General features: G+C 45.4%; 1 protein-coding gene across 1 annotated transcript in view; it reads left to right on the plus strand.

Moving 5' to 3' along the window:
* The window catches only part of FRAS1 (Fraser extracellular matrix complex subunit 1), a 1313599-nt gene extending 1311078 nt beyond the window's left edge, over positions 1 to 2521 (plus strand). The window contains exon 27 of the mRNA XM_078676362.1: positions 1794 to 2521. Coding sequence (XP_078532488.1) covers positions 1794 to 2375 — 582 coding nt within the window. The 3' untranslated portion in view covers positions 2376 to 2521. The remainder of the gene's footprint in view (positions 1 to 1793) is intronic.
* The last annotated feature ends 21228 nt before the right edge of the window (positions 2522 to 23749 follow it).

Raw genomic sequence — 23749 nt, forward strand, 5'->3', positions numbered from 1 at the left:
GATGTTTGTGACATTCATGCACGCCTTTTGTACTTCCTGCGAGTTCTGATTTTATTCTTACAGTAGAGAGAATTCCAGTTCTACCTCCTCTTTGCCAAGTGCTTACCATTTATTTCTGCTGTTTGTACTTCGGTGGGAAGCTTTGAAGGCTGCTTTTCGTTTCAAACTTTGTGCTTAATAACTGAACCCTGTCCTAGGCATAATAATGGTGATTCTTACACGGACACCTTTATAATCCTGTATTAGCCACAGGTCTAGGATAATCTAGAACTTAAAATATCAAAATCATCCATTTTCCATCAACATGGCATAGACTGCTTCATGCCTTAGCCATCAAATAATTAGAAAATACACACCAAATGGGCCATTAGGCTCAAAACCTTGATTATCATACCTAAAGGTAGGCTCCTCCGTGATTGGAGGCATATGCTGTGGTGTGCAGGACCATAGGAGATTGAATCAATCCATATTCTCTCCAAGGACTGAACTTATCTCTCAAAAAATGCCCTTGTTCATAGGATGCCTTGAGACCATGGTGAGCCAGTGGAGCGATGCCTAATGACACACAGGATTGCATTTTAGTCCATAACCCCCGCACTGTTCCCACTCAAGAATGGCATGCAGCCTTTTTACCTATGTACATCTAATAAACAGCCAACACGTGTTGTAGTTTATTGTGGTCGACGTTGGCCGCAGTTTTATTACCATTATATGAATAATCATCTCTTTTCTTACAATACCCTGGCCATAATTTTATGACCCTGGCCATAATTCACCATTGGGATCTGTCATACATTGTTTATCATAAATCATTTGCTAATCATAAGTTCGTAAACCACCCTGACGGTTTGTTGTTCTGCTCTTTTGCAGGCATATCTAATTTCTTGCCACTTTTGGGGTCATAAAATTGTTTTGTTGGTTTCCACGCCCCTTGCGTGTGGGGGGGTAGCCTCTCCCCAGAGTTAGGCCTGAGCTCGCTACCTTGTTAGTCCCTTCTGTGCCCTTCCGTCTAGTGGGGTCTGGCCGACGGAAGCCGCCTCCGTTTGCTACCCCCTGTTGTCAGGCCTACTCACCCTGCTGTAAGGTATCCCGAAGTGAGAGGCCCTCCTCTACACACCGCCCTACCTGTGTAACTCCATAACCAACCATTGTTCCCCTTCTTATCCGCCTTGCCCTCTATCCAGCACTGCAACACTGTTGTTCCTTAGGTGTGGGCGGGTCTTGAAAATCACAGCTGCGCTGCTCCCCCAGTTCCACAATGGTAATAATATGATGCACTGTGGGGAGCGGCGCCTTATAACCCACCGTAAGCTTCTCACCCCAAAGGTGGCTTCCCCCCATTGGGGGGTTCACAAATCACCTGCCCCCCACCCCCATTGGCCTGGTGACTCTGCGCCTCTCTGGCGCGCTTTTGGGTGCAAGGGGGTAGTCCCCCTTTGCTTCTGACCCTTCATAGCGGCCTAAATTGGATTCTTCCGGGGCCACAGTGGCTGTTATGGCGCCGGCCTATGAGGCCCCCTTTGGGGATGGCCTCTGCATTAAAGGTCCCTTTCTCACGCTCCCTTCAACTCAGAATGAAACATATTGCACCATCCTAGAAACCAACGTTCCATATGTTTGGTTTGTTAAATAGTTTTGCTATAAATGTGCTTTATTGGGGGTCAGACTGGATGAAGGAAAATCCACATTCAGTGTGATGCTGACTGGAACACGAGCACATTGTTCTTTTCAGAGGGTGTGTAACGAATGCAGAAACACTGCAATTGATCTGTCTTTTTGTGGTCGTTCTCTAGGTGGAGGCTGGACACCAGTGGTACCTTCAAGTGATTTACATAATTGGACCGGAGTCCATTGCAGGACCTCGAGTGCAGAGGTCCCTTACCCATCATCTTAAACGCAGCAGAAGAGATTTAGTGGACAAGAATGGCCGACTCACTCTGGATGACTCCTTGATTTATGACAACGAGGGAGATCCAGTCAAGAATGGCACGAACATGAAATCACTAAGCCTCGAGTTCCAGTCTTCCGCAGTCTCATCGACACAGACCGGTGCTTCCGTTGGAAATGTTTTTGCTGCAATAATGTTGTTGCTAGTGGTGGTTTTAACCGTTTGCTTTGTAACCAGTAAATGTAGGAAACCCAAGAAGAAACCTGTCACAGATGATTTGGAGGAATATCCTCTAAATACCAAGTTGGGCGTTTTAAAAAAAAATATAGACCATTCTGAGAAGAATTGTAACAGGCAGCACTGCACAGTCAAGAATATCAACCTGTTACGCGAACATGATATTTGCAAAGCTAAAGGCGTCACTGTCAAGAAAATAAACTTAGAGGTGAAAGTTCACAACAAGCTACATGATGGAACAGAAGTTTGATAGTGTTCACACATTTTTCATTGGTTTTTATAAATTTTACAAAAATAAATACTATTATTTGTATAATCTTGTGTACGGGAAAGGAAAAAGATTCAATTGAGTAATGGACAGGTGTGCCTAACCATCTCACAACTGAGCTACCTCATCTACCAGATGCTTATGAAACAACAAAACCAGAACATGATTGAGGTTCATGCAGAACATCCTCCCTCAGGTCACTAGTACTTTCATCAGCGCTGCATCCCTCCGTACCCCATTGCATATTAAGATACCTTCTTAAGCAAAGTATTTTCTTATTCAACGTCTTTGGCACAATCGGTGGCTGAATTCACTTCTAAAACCTACTGTCACCTGGCACAAGTGTTTTACAAGTCAGGTAAATCGCTTGGGTAAATTCGGTCATGCATCTGTTTAGGAAATGCTGTTACCAAAACCACAGTTAAATAATTTTTGCTGTTTGGGATCCGTTTTTGCAGAAGAAACATATATATATTTTTATTTTATTTTGAATTTTAACATGATTACCCCTTTGCTTTAGAGTTCATGGAAGGACATAGCACAATGCACAGTGACTCATGCCAAGTTTGTCTCTCTCGTTAGATGTTTCTTTCTAAGTTACAGTAGTTTTCCTTTTGTTCCCTTCAGGTATGTGGGTAAGCTACATTTGTAATTTATAAAGTACAACTCATCGCATTAGTTTCAATGTTCCAAGATGATCTGTCACATTGGACTGGAGACAAAGTTTCAGCTACTAATTTCAATAGGCGTTCTGAATAAAATTTCAAGTGATATGCAACTTTATTTACATTAGAGCGGCAACGAAAATAAAGAGTATGTAAAGAGAAGGTTAGTCGAATAACAATACAAAACAGGCAATTTCTTTTGTCCTTTGTATCCATTTTTTCTTATTCTGCTTCAGTCCAAGCAAAAGCGCAGCCAACACATTTCGCCCTATCAAGGGCTTCCTCAGGGTATGTTCCAATATAAATGGCTTCAAAAACCGACTAAAGTCATGTTTTTTCACAAGACCAGTAACCATTCACGTTCGCTTATTCAAAGTAACATGTCTTGAATGATAATAAGAACGCCGGGGAAGTTCACAATAGTAGTGCAAAGTACGTCAGGATTAACGTACTTTGCACTACTATTGCAAACTTCAACGGTTTTCCTATTAAGATTCGAGACTTGTTACCTTGAATAAGTGTACCTTGAATGTTTGCTGGTCTTGCAAAACCAATGACTTTGTCGATTTTTGACACCATTTATATTAGAACATACCCTGAGGAAGCCTAGGATAGAGCAAAACGTGTTGGCTGCACTTTTACTTACACTGAAGCACAATACGAATAAAAGGATACAAAGGACAAATACATTGCCTGTTTTATTTATGTTGCCTGTCTAATGTAAATAAATGTCTCTGATGTCGAGCCCCCTGGTAGCTGGCCTATAGAGGTGGGCAATAAGCTTCTTGTACTTAGTGGCTACTGCAGGGGGAGCAGTGATAGGTTTCCTAGCTGCCAGCTAATATGCAACTTTATTACATTTTATTGCAATCTGCCAAATCTGAGGTGCTTAAGAAAGGACTTCAGTAAGTGAAGGGCAAATGAGAGAACAGCAGTCCCCGTCCTGTAAACCTGATATATAAAGCTTGTCAATTTTCTTGATTTGAAAGAGCGTCCTTATTGGTTGGGTCGTTGAGCCTTCCATTTCTAATAAGGTGAAGGAGCAGGGACTGATAAAGCCCACGGAAGTACCTGCTACAGTCTTGAACTCGATTGGACAGTGGCATTTTTACGAGTGCCGTCATCCTTGCTGGCCAAACATATTTTCCTCTATTTTCATTCCTCTTCACAGCTGTAGCATCATTCTCTAACCATTAAATAAAGGACAGCAAGTTCTTAGCTCTGTTGGGCGTTTAATGAGCATTTGGTGCTCTAAACCATCAGATACTCCCAAGTTGGTTTTAAGCTGCAACTGTTATTTGTGTCATTGTAACTTGTGTTCATTGAGCATTAACGAGGTTTTGAACACTGTTTAAACCCATATGTTTGGTCCCCAAGGCTCATCCGAGTTAACTACTGTTAGTTACCTATTGTTTGGTGCACGGTCTTCCATTAAAACAGCATCTAGGCCTGCTTGACAAGCCCCTATTGTGTCTCAGCTACTTTTTATTTTACCATTAGTACCTATGAGCCTTATTATAGTCCTTCCTCAAGGTGTCAATGCCGCTACCTCACCGCTGCTTGCAACATCTTATTGTGTGAAGGTTTTCAAGTGTAGAGCTTATTCTAGCCTCCAAGTAAACATAACCAGGGTTTCCCCTTAATTCCTAGTTATAATTCCTTGTTTTAAAGTTTGTGAATTATCTTTTATTTTTCACTCCGAGTCTTCCCGAAGGTCCATAAGGTTTTTATACTTGCATTGTGTTATTTTCAGCCTTCCATTAACTTGCCAATTATTTTCATATTGTTACTTTTGACTTTTTGGTGGTTTACTCTCTCTGCAAATATTTAAGATGTATTCATGTTGCAAAATATATTAAAAATTGCAAGGGCTTCTAGCTTGTGTTAGGAGATATTACAAAAACTCTAAAATGTTGGATTTTTTTCTGTAGTCGGTGTATTCTTCTAAGTCATTCTCTATGGTGGTGGGACGTGGCTTGATGAATCTGTCCATTATACAAAGGATACAACATGTAGGAGCATTTGCAATTTGTAGTTGAAACACTACTATTATTTAAAATTCCATTCCATAGCTATTGACGTATAAACAAGCTGGATATTCACAAGGCATATAGAAGTGATCAAGTATTAGATAAGATCAGAAAAAGCATATAAGCAGACTTAGGAGCGGATATACTAATGTACATAGAGGGATGTAGTCAAGTAAAAAAAAGGTGGGAAATGTTGGTAGTAATTGTAGTTCTTATGATGCTGTAGTTCACTTTTTTAAAATGACTATTGTATTATCACAGTCATAAAAATGACAGTTGTACAGTTGGAGCACTTTAACGTTTGACAGGTTAGCACATAGTGCGTACCACAAGCATGGATACAATTAATATTCATTAAGAACATTAGTTGGAAAGTAAATGAATACATTAATGAACCAACAACTAGACCACGTAGCAATTGTTACAAATTATGGTAGCCATCACAACTATCCCGGCACTGATAATCCATTAGCCACATTAATGGCAACACCATTGCAAGTCCTGCATCCTTAAACAAGGCTAAATCTGGGTTAAAAAAAAGTGGGGGCTAGGGCCCTATGCAATTAAGTCACTGCCACTGTCTTTCGCTTCAGATTTTGGAGGTTCCTTTGTATCAACATACCCTATTGTATTGATGGCTGCCATCATGGAATCGGCCAACATTAAGACCATAGTTATCCACCAAGGCTTGAAACGGGACAAGTGTGCCTTTTTCATAAATGTCGCCGAGGGTCGTAATATCATTCTGTGTCCAAATCTAGTATTGAGTGTCGTTAACCCACCTTTGTTACTTCAGTAAGCATCCACAAGGGGAGATATGGGAAATGCAGGACAACCAAACCCATCCGACATCCATATTTATCCTAACTGTAATGTATACAAGGAGCACGTACAGCTGATTCTTCCTACCCCTAGTGTATGTAGTGTGTGGAATAAATCATTGCCGCCCATTATTCATATGAGGTCTAACCATTCACGGTCTGTCTCAACTACTAACCATCTCGCCATCCACACTATTTGTGCAGCTAAGTAATATATCTCCTTATTAGGAACGCCTTTCCCCAGCATCTTTGGGTGCTTTGCCTTTTCATTAGAGGCACTGCCTCTTATGAGCCCAGATCAGTTCTGACAAGGCAGACTTAAGGTCTCAGAAAATGAAATTATAAAAGAGCAACAGGAGAACCATTAAGTAATAAACCAAGCTAGGAAACACAATCATCTTGGTTATTGACATCCTGTCATGTGGGGATAACAACAGCCCAGCCCAAAATGTCATTAATCTTCTGATCCCAGACAAACATGTGTCTAGCTTCCAGCCCTTCATTTGTGTCTGGATGATGTATTTGTACTCTCATAAATCAATTAGGGGGGGGGTGGATCACTTGTCCTGCTAACCTGGGTTCTCAGGTCGATGGGATGTCCCTCGGTAAAAAACCCTCATACACGTGAGTGATTGTTTTTGCTGGTAGCGGTATATCTTGGTTCTCCGCTTTTACACTCTCGCCTCTGCATAATCACCGGGTTAGTTGGTATGCAGTCTCCACCAGGAGGTGATATCCCAAGGTTAAAAGCAGTAGTGTCCAGTGACAAAAAGTGAATGTGAAGTTAAAATAACTCGGACAGCCAGAGTGAAAAATTTTATTATACTGGATTCGAGTTAGGGGTGAAAATCTATAAGATATGCGTCATGAGAATTATCAAGGTTCTCACGCTATCAATTTTCGGGCAGTAAAAAGGTCGACTAGTTTCAGCCTCAGTTGCCTAGGAAGGTCGGTGGGCTTTCTTCAGGACCATGTGATCTATGTGAAGCAGAGCGACTTGTTAGTCCTTTGCCGATTGAAGGTCAATCTTGTGCCTTCGCGCACTTTGTTCTGCGCTTCCTCGGATAACAGGGAGTCGGGGGGAGGGGGCTTTCTCGGTTGATCCCACGCTGCCCGCACCACTTGTGCTGACTCTGCCGTCCGCTACCAGCAAAAACAATCACTCACGTGTATGAGGGTTTTTTACTGAGGGACATCCCAGCGACCTGAGAACCCAGGTTAGCAGGACAAGTGATCCACCCCCCCCCCCCTAATTGATTTATGAGATTTCAATCCAAGGAAACTGGTTGGATCACATTTGTTTTTTCCTTCTCCCCACTTTATGATTCATGATGTATTTGTACACCAAGATATTCAAAAGTGTTGAGTTCCTAACATACATATGTCCCAGTTTAATTTGACTCATTAAATGTGCCTGGTTCTCAGAACGGGAATAAGCAGGATTTATCCGAGTTAACTTTGAGACTGGAAATGTCCCGTAATTCCATCAATGGTGAAATCAGTGGTACTAACCTGGAAGCTGCATGTATTAAATCATGAATAGCGATGCCTCAATCACCCCCTTTGAGGAACAGCAGTGACACCAATGAATAGAGAGAAATTACAAATAGAGTGGGTGATAGCGGGCATCCTTGTCTAGTGCCCCGAGATATCTTCCAACTCGTTGTAAACACTTTTCCTGTTCAAACATGTGCACGTGGTTTTGTACAGAACAGCGAAATCCACCATAGGAGGCTGGCCGATATCCCTACCCTTCTCAATACTGCTCAAAAGGTAAGGCCATGTCAAAGTATCAAATGCCTTTTTGATATCTAATGATGCCACAGCATGTAAAACAGACGTATTCCGCAAGCAGTGCATGACATTCGATAAGCAATATATAATGTGTGTTCCTCCCTGGTATCCAACCACACTGATCTGGATGGATCAATCCAAGTAGGTAGGGAAACAATCCATTCACAATCATTTTACCCAAAAGAAGTGACTGCTGTCTATAAAAGGATCCATTAAGGGGCTCAAGGCCCGGTTTGTGCAGCACTCTGATGACATTCTCCCTGGTGGATTCTGGCAGTGGGGCCATCCGTGACCTATATGTTGCATACAATTCTGAGGGCTATCCATTGAGCCCTGGCTTGTGAAGCTTATAGCAGATTGCCCCATCAATGTGAATTTAACCATAGCACAAAATCAGGAACCATTAGACCTTCCTCCCCAGAAAGCCCATGCCTGCATCAGGTAGCCTCAGAGAACGTGCAGATATATGGGTGTCATCTACTGTCTGGGAAGTGATAATAGGACCTTGTTGAAGCGAAGGTACATCGCTCAATATCAACATGTCTGAACTTTTTGTCTGGTGCATCCGCATCACTAAGTCCAGGTTGTGTCTGTGAAGTTCGCCGGCTCCATAGACCCTGTGCCAGAAGGCCATGCGACTGTGGCCTGTTCGGTGGTTGGGGTTTCATCACTCATCTTTGGTGGTACTTCTGTATTCTTGGTTTGTGCAACATCGTGTCCAGTTGCCTCCAGTCATGACCAGACCCGCTCCGGTGTCATAACAAATGTTTCTACCATCCATCACTCTTAGCTTTAGCTAGAAAGGTCAGACCTAAGGAGATGTTAAAGCTTTCAGCATCAGGGTGGGAAGGTTGTCGAGCGATTGGCCACTAATTAAAATGTACTGGGTCTGCATGGCAATGCTCCTATTCGCCGTGGTTCGAGCAGTACAGTAGTCCGGTTCATCCAGGCACAGCCAACTAAAGTCCCGTACCTCCCTCGGCCCCCCTTGGTTGCTGCAGTCTAGGCCAATATCAACTTTCATCGAGACCGTAGTTCTGGTCGGGGGAATCTGCCGGACTGTTCAGGGCCCTCCGACTGGCTCACAAATGCCGCTTCACCTCCGGCACGAGCTGGGGTCCACTGCAGGCTGATCCAGTTGCTACCAACTGCCCACGTCGATGCAGTCGCGTTCCGACTACTCGCTGAGAGCAGCCATTTTTGTTCACAGGGCCAGGCCGCCTCTGCCCTTTACCTCTGCTCCAAACCTTCACAATGGCAGGTCCCCCACAGACAGGTGGGTATCTCGTGTGTTAAAGTATAGAATGGCACAATAAAGAGTGTGTTATGGCTAGGATGGGCTCAGGTTAAGAGCAGTTAGGTAGGAGCTCTACACTTAAGCAACCGCCATCTTCTGCAGCGTAGCCATGCCCCAACCATAAAGTTCACTTAACATTAATAGGGTCAATGATTTTTGTGACTTTGTTGGAGGACTGTGCATAGCAATAAGCTGTGCCTTCCAAGTTGTATGGGTTCGATATTGAAAACTGAGTTAAGTTTGCTGACAGCCAGGCCAGAGCATATCTTTAAATAAAAGGAAGCCTGGTCATCTGATAGTGAGTGTAAGTCAATCCTTTCTGAAAGTTAAGCACAATTCAGAATCGAAGTCGCAATTTCCTTCAGATTAGGCAGCAGCAGTGAGATGAGCTTCGCGTCTGTTCAGGGAGGGTAGACCAGTGTCTATAGTCATTCTAAACTTGCCATTCATAATGGTTTCACACGTCACATTACTATTCCTGCTAGTTTTCATCAGTAGACTTTGGAAAAGGGAAATCTCAAATGTAGAGACTCATTGACACACGTTCACCCGATATACCTTTGCCCACTCAACTCTGGCAGTCTTCGACAAGTATTGTAGATGTGTACAACCACCCAGATTCCTTGTCTGTTTGAAGTGCCTAAATGACTTTGTTCCTTGTTGGGGGACAACTGCTGTATTCAGTAAACAAAGATGTCCACCTTGCTCAAAGTATTGCATTATATTAAATAACAAGCAGTGCCTTATTTTTCTCGAAACATTTGTGTAGCTTTAGAAAAAGTGTGAAATTTGTGCCCTTGTATAAAAAAAGTATGCTAGTCAATCTTTATGAACCACGCCCGTGTTTTCAAGATGACAGTGGCCTACCAAGCACGTACTGGCTGGGGAATACTTTGATTGTGTCAACACTTGAGCCACTGTTAGCAAAGCGGCTCAGTGCTGAGCACTTGCAAACATGCCTCGCCCTGAGTCAACCAGCCCTGACCATTAGATAGAACTGTGCGTCTGAAGCCCGTTGGTGTATGTGCTTTGAAGTAGCTCATTTACGTCAACTATTTTGTCATTCCTGAAGACTTTATATTATTCACATGAATGTTTGATTTGTCGAAATAATTTATCTGTATTATCAAGTCGCCATTTATTTCTTTTCCTTTAAAAAAAATATATAGTATTTGCATCTGCCATATTTTATATAACTATAATGTTTAATGCTTGCAAAGAGTGTCTGTTTGATTCTCAATATCAAGTTGTAAGCCTGCTGTATGTGCTAAAAGCAAGTTTGTATTACATGAACACTAACGTCTTTTTTAGTCGGTTTCATTACAATGTCCTGTCTAGTCCTTTGGCGGTGTGGAGCGTTGATGTATTCTATCCGGTTTGGTGCTATTATCTTTTATCTTTTTTTGTTTGTTTTTCTTTGGGATGCACGCTTACATTTGAAATGTTAAAACTTTGTGTTTTGATTCCCTAACGTTTTCATGATTTGTATTCTCTTCATTTATTTTGAAAAATGGAATGTTGGATGGCATTAAGGTATTTGATTTCCAGCAGTTAACACAATTATACTCTCTGTCTCTTTAATTCACATCATGTTTCGTTGCTTATCTTTTCATTACCATTGCCTTCTTCCATACTGTTTCAATAAAGAAACCGTTTTCAAGCATTCCTCTGTACTGTTTTGCCTTTTCACCAGAAAGAAATTGCAAACCGTTCAGGTGACACTTGTTAAGATCACGAGTGAATGAAGCTTTTGCTGTAGGGCATCACCGGCTTAGATGGCTGTTGTTTCTATCTAGATAGATTATAGTCTAGAATATACCTTTTATAAGACATTACTTTGAGATATTTCGAAAATATCGACTCAAACGGCATGGAACAAAATGATTACTTGTGATATTCTACATTCTGCACACCACCATTGTGGCACTGGCTTCAATATTAATTATTTTGGATATGTTACACTTCAGAAGGGAGATGCTGGGATCATTGAGATGTATTGAACTAAAGAGAAAGGTGCAGTGAATCTGTGCCTGGCGACGACTGTGTAATCACTTCAGCTGCTTTCCCCGCTCTCTGTAACATAGATCAAGCAGCACCCTCTGATTAGAAGTGTTTCTTGTTCTTATGTATGGAGATGGAGTCGTTTCCAGAAATTTGGATTCTTGTTCTTTGTCTAGCTCCTGAAATCTGTCTGATCTTTTGAGGAGACAGATTGAATGGAACTTTTCATGCTATTTAGTGTCAAAAGTCCATGTTGCTGTGTCTTTGTGCCACTAAGCCTCTCCTTTTATCACTTCAGAAGCCCTTGTATGTTTTCTTGTGCAAGAGATCCTTGTCACAAGTCTTCTGTCAAGGGCTCTACAGTGATAGTTTGATTACCCAGAGTGCTAGATTTGGAGTGTGATAAGGGTGCACCAAACGTGTACACCTGTTACACGGTTGGCTAATTATAGTGGGTGATAGAGGCCTTTTTAACTGCTAGCTATCCCGGCTAAATCTGTGTATTATGCCAGGACATCGTTCACCTATGTTCTCCCAATTGTATATAGTGTGCATGAGTGTGTTGGTATATCAGGGATGGGGTAAACCTGGGCTGGGGTTCTCCCTGCTTGAATGTAGCTTCTACGTTTGTAGGGTTCTCCATAAGGGTTAGTGGTAGCTACCACTGTTGTTTCCTCTTTTGCATGTCACCCTGTACTGCTCATCTGCCCTCCTTCCTGTATAATTATTTATGAAGGTAAGTGTATTTGTCTGCTTTCTGATACAGATCCAGTGACTGAAACAGGAAGACTCTTTTGTTTCGGATTAGGACTGAACCAAGCCAGTTCCAGCCGGGTCTACCTGTGACCTGACGAGAGCAATAACTGAACAATTAATGACCAAAGGTGTGGCCAAGACTGCACACAGCATACAAAGAGATGGGCTACCTGTGTTTTTTCTGTGGTAGAGAGAAGGCCCTATCAATTGCAAAAGACTGGCCGCACTTGTCTCTGTTTGATCTCAAGGGTGAGGCGGTATAGGGAACTGACTCATCCTCTTCCCTTCACACTTTTCCTTCTCAGTCAAGTTGGTTGCTTGCTGGGCTGATAGTCACTCTCACCTGACTTGCGCTTACTGCCTTTCCTATGTGTGGCTTTCCTTAGCAGGATAAGAGGCAAAATGTGTAGTCATCATGGCATGTATGTTATGGTCAGATGCAATGTCAATGTGTGAACTTATTCCTACAACAGTGACACTGCAAGCATGTACTACTGCATTCATAAGCTCTTGGACCTTCCTAAGTGCATCTAATTAAATGTATGACTTTTCTAACAATGAGTGTGAAAGTACCATGTCACGACTTGTACTGTTAGGCCTCTCATTAGGCAGTGGCCCTGTGTGCATATGAAAGAAGTTGATACAATGTAGAAAGTCCCTGTTCATCCCACCTGCACACCCACCACCCCTTGAATCAGGGATTGATGGAAGGCTACAACTAGTCGATAGTAGTGTATCCTAAGGTACAAGCCACAGCACCAACCCAACACAGACGAACCATCCTCATTCATCCATTACCCATCAGCACAGTAAGTGACCTCACTGGATCTCCCATTATGTATCAGCACAGGAAGCAACATCACTGGTTTCCTGTCCACAGCACCCTGCGCCCGCCCCCCAGGACCTACTTAATGGCAGCTGCAACGTGGGTTAAAGGCAATCTCATCTGCGCCTGTTCACACCTGGACTGTGCCGATTGCCAAGAACCCTGGTTCTCCCCTACCCACCACTGCCCTGCCGCATTCCACTGTGCCCTTACCGCATGGCCCCCATTCAGCGAACTGCTGCCACACCACACAACACGGAAGGAGAGTTCACAAACATCTCCTGCAAATTCTGATACACTTTCCCACACCCTAGACCCACCACCCCATGCCCACAGCACCCCACTCACTCACACTTACACCAACCAAACCCCCCACACACCACACCACACCACACTGTCATACGTGCTTCTCAACACCCGCTCACTCAACATACGCGCCAAAGAAATATGGATGACCACCCTCTAGATCTGGTCTTCCTTACAGAAACATGGCTTAACTCCATCTCTGCACCGGACATCACTACAGCCAATATCTTCTGGCTACAAGATTACAAAGTAAGACCATCAGCACAAGCCTGGAGGTCGGGTCGCCATCATATTCAAAGATACCATCAGCTGCACCACCTACACGAACCCCCCAGCAGCTACATGGAACACCTTGTGTTCAAGAAAAGCATCACAGCCAACTTCTTCCTGGGCGGATTCCTTATACACATACCACCAGGGCTCCAAACCAATTCCGCCAGTGACATCATAGATTTGAACACACCCCTCATCAGCAAAGCCAACACCTTCATCCTCCTTGGAGGCCTACACTTTCAGCTAGAAGACCGCTGTGACCCAAACTCTACAGCCCTTCTAGAAAACACGTTACTGAGCCCACCCTCACTGCCAGACACAGATGGGACTTGAATTTCTCCTTAATCAGCAATATCACAATCGACAAGCCAACAACTATAACCTGGACAGACTTCGTCATCAGTTTTGGTATATCAGTATTCCCATCCTGCACCACCATACACCTACTGCCACCAGAACCACCTGGCAAAGCATCACAGAAGGGGAGGGGGCTTTCACCCTCTTTGCCCACCGGTGTGAGCTCACCAGCAACTTACTGAAAACCATCAAGAACCTCACCAGCTGGATAACACCATACACCAACATCCTGGTTCCCCTAAAGGGCAACCCAACGGCACAAGCCCAACCACAGGCCAGTTGGTTTACAGTGGAACTCAGGCCGCCATAACGCACTGCAAGCAACTGGAGCACAAATGTTGAACAAAACAAGACATCACAGATAAATCTTCAAATCTGCTCAAAAATGCTACCAACAGCAGATATGGAACAACAAACACACAGCTCTTGCAGATGACATCGGCACTAACAACAGCAAGAAAATCACCATCATCAAAGATTTCACTGCACATCCTGCTGCGTCCAGCCACATCACCATTACACTCATCACCACCACAGAAGACACCTACATGATGCTTGACAGGAGACATGGCAGCCCTCATTCTCCTGGACCTCTCTGCAACATTTGATCCTGTCTCACGCCCCATTCTCATCAGGTGTGTGCATGAGATTGGCAGCCAAGAACCCGCTCTCTGCTGAATCTGCTCCTTCCTAATGGATGGAACACAATTTGTCAGCCTGGTAGATTACTTCTCGAAACTCACAAACCAAACTGTGGAGTCCCTCAAGGTTCATTGCTCAGCCCCACCTTTTTCAACACATACATGAACCCTCTGGCCTAAGTCATCTGTGTAAAAAACATCAACATCCTCTCCTACACCGATAACGTGCAACTCATTACCTCCCTCTCGGGTAAAATCCCCCAACGCAAGAAACAAGCTCACCGCTTCATGACCAAAGTCGCTAACAGGATGAAAACCAACTGTGTCAAGCTCAAAACGGACAAGACAGAAGTAGTGATCTTCGGTAAGAACACCTCATCGTCTCATAAGGTCCTTGATCAGAGTTTCCTCACATCCTGGGGATGGCGAGATTGGACAAGCTAGGCGACTTATTTCATAAAGGTCTACTTTACACATTCCAGACACTACAGGATAGACCACCCTTCATGGGGGTAATTCCTAACTTACGGGCTCATGTGCCACATCCTGCGCACACAAGGGGCGGTGACAGATAAAGAGCCACGTACACGTCAACCTACCCACACAATATATAATCTTGGTATTGCAGCATCACCTGGTTATATAAATCATAATTTAATTCACTCCTGACTGCCATATGTGCGAGTAATGGGAGGAAGAATTCAGAAGACAGTTGCACAAGAAGAAATCGGCAGGCACACTAACCTACTCATGCACCCTTTCAGGGAACGCTAGATTTAAATTGATACAATTCTTCATCCTAGATCTGGCATATTTAATCCCGACCAAACTCGACAGGATATGCCCCTCAACCTCTGCCTCCTGCCTCGTGTTCCTTCTCGGAAGCAGACCTCCAGCACATGATATGGTCCTGTCCTTATCCCACCGCTTACTGGGTTTGAATATTCTGCTCATTATCCAACTGTACTGGCTTACTCCTAGCTCCCATATGGAAAATGGGTTCCCAGGAATCTTCCACTGACACTAAAACCCTTTAGTAAGTTTTGTAATTCTTGGACCTCGGCCTTCTTGACAAACGAGTAATAACCTCTAAATGAAAAGTACCCTCTGCCCCCTCAGCATGGCACACAGTGGTTCTACAATAGGCCAGGCAGAAAATAAGGTATTGTACAGAGAACAAAGGCTTCAGAATATACCAGATTGCTGACAACTATGACAAACTGTCGATTTTCATGGGGAAAGACCCCAGAGACAATACCCTACCTCCCTGAGAGGCATACATGCATCCACCCAGCCTCAGAGATCCACCGTACTACTTTTCTTAGTCACTTCCTTCGCACAGTAGCACAACCAGAGCATTTTCTAGCAACGTAACCATGTTTTTTTAAGTAAACCAACCACCGAAGTCCCCTTACCTCAAGATAAACACCTTTCACAACATGGATATCGCCCTCAGTCCCCCCGAACCCATATAACTCTACTGACATGCGTTTACCACTTCCCAACCAATAGTTTAAGTTAATACCCGTCATTGTTAGAACCCTAAATGAAGCAGCACTACCCACACCTGCTGAGCCTATTTAGAATGATAACACCTATGACCCACACAGCTCCCAACAGCTACCCCTCTCGTCACAATGATCTCATATTTGATTTATAGGATATTGTGTTATATGTTGTCTAACAATGTTATCAGATCCGAAGGAGGTTTTACCTCTGTTTAAACCTAAAACGTAATAAAAATATGTTAAAAATAACACATTGCCATGAGACACACTGTCCGCAACGGAAAAAGACCAAACAAGTCATACATTACTTTAGTATTTGCCATGCACTGCTAATTACCCCCTATATTACGTCACTCATTACATCTTCTGTGACAACTTTGATAATATAACTGCAACATCTGCAATGAAATTATTGATGAAAAAACTGTGCATGGCGGGCGCAAGTAATGGCTACCAGAGCTAAATAAAACTGGTGAATTTAAGTGATTTTGTATGTTTAAAATGTTCCATTGTTACTGGAATTCTCACCTAACTTTAACACTACTTTAACCTTTGGATTTTCGGGTGAAGTTTTTAATTACCCTACGTAAGGCAAGCCATGCGCAGCGGGGCTGGCTGCAAGACCTGGCCTGTGGCTAGACTCCTCTCTCCCCTGCACACCCAACCCCCTCTGCACCAAACCCCCCCTCTACACACCAAACCCCCTCCTTTTCTCCACTACAAAGCTCCTCCTTCCCCACCCAACTCACTCCCTCCCCTCCCAATCCCTTACCTCTACCCTCTGCACCAACCCCTTCCCTCTCTCCCCTTCACATCCTACCCCTTCCCTCCCTCCCCCTTCACACCCAACCTCTTCCCTCCCCTTAATTCCCTCCCTCTCTTCCCCTTAGCACCCAACCCCCTCCCCTCTGTGCCCAAACCCCTCCACCTCTAAACATCCCCCATTCCTCCCCCTCTGCAACAGACCTCCCTTCCCTCCCCTTCTACAACCAACCCCCTTTCGCACCAGTCCCCTCTGCACCCAACCCCTCATTCCCCTCCACACTCAACCCCCTCTGCACTCTCCCATCCCACACCCAGCCCGCCCCCATCCTACACCAAACCACAACCCGCCTATCCCTCCCTCCTCACACCAAGCCCCATCCCTCCCTACACCAAGCCACACCCCCTCCCCACACCAAGCCCCATCCCCCCTCACACCAAGCCCCATCCCCCCCTCACACCAAGCCCCATCCCCCCCTCCCCACACCAAGCCCCATCCCCCTCACCCAGGTCCCTCCCTCCCCACACCCAGCACTTCTCCCTCCCCACACCCAGCCCTTCTCCCTCCCCACACCCAGCCCTTCTCCCTCCCTTCCTCACCACACCCAGCTACCTCCCTCCCCTCACCCGGCCCCCTCCCCACACCCAGCTCCCTGCCTCCCCATACCCAGCCCTTTCCCTCCCCACACCCAGCCCCCTCTCTCCCTACACCCAGCCCCTTACCTTCCTCCCTTGTCCACACTCTGTGCCCATATATAAAGCAAATTAATCCTCTTTCTCCAAAAACTGTTGTATTAAACTACATGCCTGTAAATCTTTCTTTTTACATAGTTTGTATTAATAAATTTTGAGCGAGAAAATGTGAAAATAATCAAAATATTTTTTCTTTAAGAAAAATAAATAAAATAGGATGTCTCTGAGCCTTAATTTTTGCATTTCACCCCAACAATGCGCTCATAAAAACAATCTCAAAAGGGCCTTGTATTTTATGTAATCTGCAGGCCATATAAAATGCAACCATACAACCAGCTGCTAGTTGGCATTGAAGTCCCTGCTGTAGAACAGAAGCTCCAGCCTGGCAAATGCTTTTTAAAAATATGGTAAGTTCTCCTGGGTTCAGGGTTACAATGAGCCAGGAATCTTACAGTGTTTTTCCTAGTGTTGCTGGGGGGCTGCAGAACTCCCTGCAGCACTGTGCCCTCCAAAACATTAAATAAAAAATGTGGTGTTGTCTCTGCCCCTTCTAGGGACATCACCAAAAACAAAATATATATAGGCGACCAACTAAGACTTAGCTGAGCTACGCGACCTGACGAGCTCTCCCCGACGATCCGCCTCACTTATCCTGATTTACGGCAGCGCTGCTGCCCAGAAACTGCAGTCGGAGCGCCTCTGCTCCGCAACGACCCTGCCTGCACCCGCGGACTCCCTACAGCCGCGACGCGGCACTGCACAGAAGCAGCCGGGGCCTGGAGTGACAGAGAGGCCCAGCGGCGAGACGGCAGGTGCGGCGTGAAAATCGCCGGAGAACCAGGGCGGCCGAGTGGGGTCACCAGCGCGGACCGAGCCCCCGCAGCGGCACCTATGGCTAGAGCGGGACGAGCACCCCCTCCGGTGGCGGGGGGGAAAGCGGGTAGAAACGGCGAGGGGAGCATCCAAGGCCTGAGTGACACTGGGCCCTACACCAACGTGGGAGACGGTGGCAACCCGTCCATAACCCTGTGCCTGGCAGTTGTTGGTCCACGAGCCCACACGGCTAGCTGACCCTCGGGAGTGGGGGGCTGCCACACAATCGGACCCGGTGCCGGATTTAGACGCCCAAAACCAACAGGAGGCCGGAGTTGGGCCTTGCACGGCCCCCTACGTCGTCATCACCAGACCGGGACCCTGCATAGACAAATGGGGCCCGCGAATTTCGCAGCTTATAATCTTGGCGGGACGGCATAGGAGGTGCACGCCGGACTCAGGGACGCCGGGGGACTGCATCAGGCCTGGACACTATCGCATTACAGTCGATCTGAGTCCCCACCTCAGCAATATCACACCAGTGACCCACACAGACTTGCCTACGCTACGCCACAAACAGGAGCGATGAGTGGAAGGGGATCCAGAGGGCAGCAAGTGCCAGGGCTCGACAAATTTGCATATAATAAAGATGGCACGGACACTACCAAATGCAGCGGGCTGCACACGGCTGCCCGCCCAACGGACAACCCCGGTGCTTCAGAGGAGATCACACTCCACGATGTTATGGCGGCACTAAAGACTGTGCAATCCTCCATGGGCACGATCTCCACTGACGTCTCTATCATCCGCGCAGACCTCGCCAAAATGTCAGACCGTGTGGGAGATGTGGAGAAAACGACGGCAGGACTAACTGCTGACACGGCGGACCTACAAACCAAAGTGAGAAAATTAGAGGAAGACAACATCCTGTTGAAGACCAAGCTGGACGAGCAGGAAGGTAGATCCCGGCGCAATAACGTACGCCTGGTCGGAGTACCGGAGACGGCCGGGTGTCCAGCGCTTGACCTCTTCGTGGAGGATCTCATTCAAAATCAACTCCAACCAAGAGGACTTTCCAAATATTTTTCAGTGGAGCGCGCCCACCGCGCACCTGGCGGGAAGCCGCGCCCAGGGAATCCACCACGACCGATCCTGGCGCGCATTTTTAACTTCCGCGACCGTGACGCCATTTTGCAGGCCGCACGCATTGCCCCACCAATCAAAATTGAAAATTCGGAGATTGCCTTCTACCCTGACTACACGGCGGCGGTGGCCCAACAGCGACGAAGCTTCACGGAGGTGAAGAAGGAGCTCCGCACCAGAGAAATAACGTACTCTATGATTTTTCCTGCCAGATTGCGCGTGGAATCTGAAGGAAAGACGTGGTTCTTCGAATCCCCAGGGGAAGCACGAGACTGGCTGGAGGGATGGCGTCCGGCTCGTGGACCAAGGAACCGAGGTTCACCGCACAACAATCCGGGAGGAGAGGGGTGGCACACAGATAACTGACTTTTCTGACTTTGCTTCACGGATGATCCCAGGCCAGGCTGCGGAGCGGAGGGTCCGACAGAAGTTTCAAAGGGCCTCCACTGGTTTTTGAACAGTGACCCATGCGGTGGGGTTGCCGGGGATGGTGGGATGCACAGCTGAAAATGGGGTCTACAGTGGCATACGGTTGACACTGCCGACACGAAACTGAGGACTCCAACAGTTAGGAGAAATAGAACCTATTCAGCGTTATCGTGACAATCTTCGAGGGGAGGGGTCATAATGGTCATTAAGGACTCGCCCTCACAAGTTATGCAAGTTACGAGGGATAGTAAGCGCTCTGCTCAGTTGGGGTGGTAGACGGTTTCAGATCCACCAGGCAGGGTGGGGGTACGGGGTTACAGCATCACACTGTTTATTTGGTTGTGTTTGAATGTTAAAGTTTCACAATCTCTCCATAGGATGGTGTTCAAACTGTACGGGCAATGGATGTCCAATTACGAGCCATGTTGCATAGCAGTGGGGGGCCCGCCTGCGCAGGTTGTGCCCCTGATACTGGTTCGGGAGGGAACTACAGTCGAACGATTCACACCACACCACACACGCAATGCTAGGTAGCGAGGTGCAAGACACTGACGCCCAGTCACAGCAAATGGTCGCCCCCTCCTTGAATGTCATTTCCTGGAACGTGAACGGGTTGGGCCACAAGATTAAAAGGGGTCTAGTCCTGCAATACTTGAAGAGGAAGGCCCCCACCACAGTGGTGCTACTACAAGAAACGCACCTGACTGGAATGGCCTGCAAAGCACTAAACCGCGGGGTTTTAAAATGGCCGCACATGCGGAGTTCACCACAGGATCCCGGGGGGTGGGTATACTGATACATAGGAGCTCTCCGCTGGTGATCAAGAAAACTTGGGCGGATGAGCAGGGACGATTCTCAGCAATCATTTGCCAATGGGAGGGGCGCGTATACAATATGATCAGGGCATATCTCCCCCGACGCTTCACCAGACAGCCTTCCATGACCTTGGGAAACTGCTGCTCGACTTACCCGAGGGGTAACTAATCATAAGACCATGCATTTTACCAGAACACATTTACTACTCTAAAACGGTTAAGTGATTGCACACATTCATTTTATATAACTACTACATTTCAGTGCACAAACCTGACTCATTTTGCAAATACATATGCACTTTGCTACATTATTTTTGCCAAAATTACATCCAAAAAGTGACACAATAGAACAACAAAGAGGCACAAGGGGCTTGTAAATCTACACAACAGTTTATGCAGTAGTGTATGTATACTGACTGGGAAATTCTTAACAGGGAGGTATGAGGAGAGCGGGAGGAGTAAAAGGAGACAGGAGAAAGTATAAAAAGAAGGAGTATTACGAGACAGGGGACACAATAAGGAAAGAGGAGGAATATGAGGAGAAACAGAGAAGTTTGAACACAGGAGGAGTATGAAGACAGAGGAAATATATGGACAAAAGGGATTATGAGGAGAGAGGGGGAAGTAAGAGGAGAGAGGGCACAGTATGAAGACAGGGAGGAGTATAAGGGGAGAAAGGGAAGAATGAAGAGAGAGGAGGAATATAAGGAGAGAGGACAAAGAATGAGCACAGAGAGGGAGACTATGAGGACAGTGGAGAATATGAGTAGAAGAGGGAATATGAGCAGAAAGCGACGAGTAACAGGACAGAGGGGAATATGAGGACAAGAGGGAGTATGAGAACAAGGAGCACTATGAGGAGAGAAAAGTGAGAATAAGGAAAGAGGGGCAATATCAGGAAAGAAGGGACAGTATAAGCAGGGAGAGGGAGACTGTGAGGAGAGACTGGGAGAATATAGAAAAAGAGGCGATTATAATTCCTTAATGTACACAGACGCTCAGTGTGATTCTAGACAAAAAAAATGAGACCATGCATTTTATAAAAACACATTTACTACTCTAAAACAGTTAAGTGACTGTACACATTCCATGTATATAACTACTACATTTCACTGGACAACCCTGATTAATTTTGCAAATACATATTCAATTTGCTATATTATTTTTTGCCAACATTACATCCAAAAAGTGACACAATAGAACAACAAAGAGGTGCAAGGGACTTGTAAATCTGCCCAAGAGTGTATGCAGCATTGTATGTATACTGACTGGGGAATTGTTAAGAGAGAGGTATGGTGAGAGAGGGAGGAGTACGAGGACAGAGGAGGGAGAATAAAAAGGGGAGAGTATTAGGAGACAATGAGGACAGAGGGGGAATATGAGGACAGGGGGACTATGAGGACAAGGAGCACTATGAGGAGAGAGAAGTGAGAATGAGGAAAAAGGGGGAATATCAGAAGAGAGAAGACAGTATAAGTAGAGAGAAGTAGACTGTGAGGAGAGAGGGGGGAGATTATGGAAAAAGGGGCAAGTATAATTCCTTAATGTACACAGACGCTCATTGTGATTCTAGACCAAAAATATGAGACCATACATTTTACCAAAACACATTTACTACACTAAGGGCCAGATGTAGGTGTCCAAATACCGGTCGGAAACGGCCGAAAATACAGATTTTCTGCCGTTTCCGACCGGCATTTGGACATTGGTATGTAGGGCTTTGAAAAACATACAGATTCGGTAATTTTACCGAATCGGTAATTTTACCAACTCGGTAAAATTACCGATTCTGTAAAATTACAGAATCAGTAAATTTTACTGATTCGGTAAATTTTACCGATTCGGTAAATTTACCGATCGGTAAAATTACCGAATCTGTATTTTCCTATGTAGGTAGCACTTTTTACATTGCAACAGGGCCTTTAGGATTCGTCATTTACCATGCAATACAATTGCATGGTAAATTACGAATTCTTGTGTACATGCACATCTGTGCATGTACACCTGTGCCATGTGGCACGCAGACATGCCCTAAGGGCATGTATGTGTGCCACATGGCGCACAAGCCAGTTACAGGGGTGCAACAGGGTGTCAAAGTGACACCCTGTCCCCCTTTGCAATTCAGTATTTTTACCGATTCGGTAAATACCGAATCGGTATTTGCTATTAAATTCTATGGGCTTCAAGGCCCATAGGACTCTATAACAAATACTGATTCGGTATTTACAGAATCGGTAAATACCGAATCTTACCGAATCGGTAAAAATTACCGATTTTTTTTATCTACATCCGAGTTACCGATTCATAAATACCGAATCGGTAAAATTTGGTATTTATGAATCGGTAATTGAGATTTACCTACATATAGCCCTTAAGCGTTTAAAAGACTACACACATTCTTATTATGTAACTACTACATTTCAGTGGACAATCCTGACTCATTTTCCAAATACATTTCCAATTTGGTGCATTATTTTTGCCAACATTACATCAAAAATGTCACACAATAGAACAACACAGAGGCGCAAGGGGCTTGTAAATATTCCCAAGAGTGTATGCAGCAGTGTATGTATACTGACTGGGGAATTGTTAAGAGGGAGGTATGATGAGAGAGGGATGAGTAAGAGGATAGAGGAGGGAGTATAAAAAGAAGGGAGTGTATTAAGAGACAGAGCAGACAATGAGGACAGAGGGGGAATATGAGGACATGGGGGACTATGAGGACAAGGAGCACTATGAGGACAAGGAGCACTATGAGGACAAGGAGCACTATGAGGAGAGAGAAGTGAGAATAAGGAAAGAGGGGGGATATCAGAAAAGAGGAGACAGTATAAGCAGAGAGAGGTAGACTGTGAGGAGAGATTTTCACAAAAGGAACCTTTTCGGGACTTAAGTGGTATGTGTACTTCGAAGGGAACCCCGTAGGATGTTTACCTCCCTTCTCAGTGGCAGCAACAGCCGCCAAGATGTCATCATCAATCTTACTTTTGGACCGTGTAACAGCTGCAACTAAATACTTAGACACCGCTGATTTCGCTGCTTCATCAGCAAGCGAGTTACCGACAGCGTGAACTCCCACGCGCTGATGGCCGAGAGTATGAATCACAAAAACGAGCGGCAGATGAGCCTTAAGCTCAGCCACTCAAACCCAGATCATCTTGGGTTTTATTGTGCTACCCTTGGAATCACGAAAATCATTCTGAATCCAAAAGAACAAGTTTTCATTGTAAGACTGGACACAGTAGTAAGAATCGCTCACAATAAGAGTCGTCACACTAGGATCGGCGTACTCTAACACGAGTAAAAGAGCACGAAGCTCTGCCAATTTAGCGGTGCAGTCCCCTAGAGTCTGCGTGTGCACGACCCTGGACTTGAACTCATCGTTCACCATGGCACCGACCGCAATGGCGCATGCGGAAACGTAGG

Source organism: Lissotriton helveticus, chromosome 2_1, assembly GCF_964261635.1.
Source record: "Lissotriton helveticus chromosome 2_1, aLisHel1.1, whole genome shotgun sequence".
Classification (NCBI taxonomy): domain Eukaryota; kingdom Metazoa; phylum Chordata; class Amphibia; order Caudata; family Salamandridae; genus Lissotriton; species Lissotriton helveticus.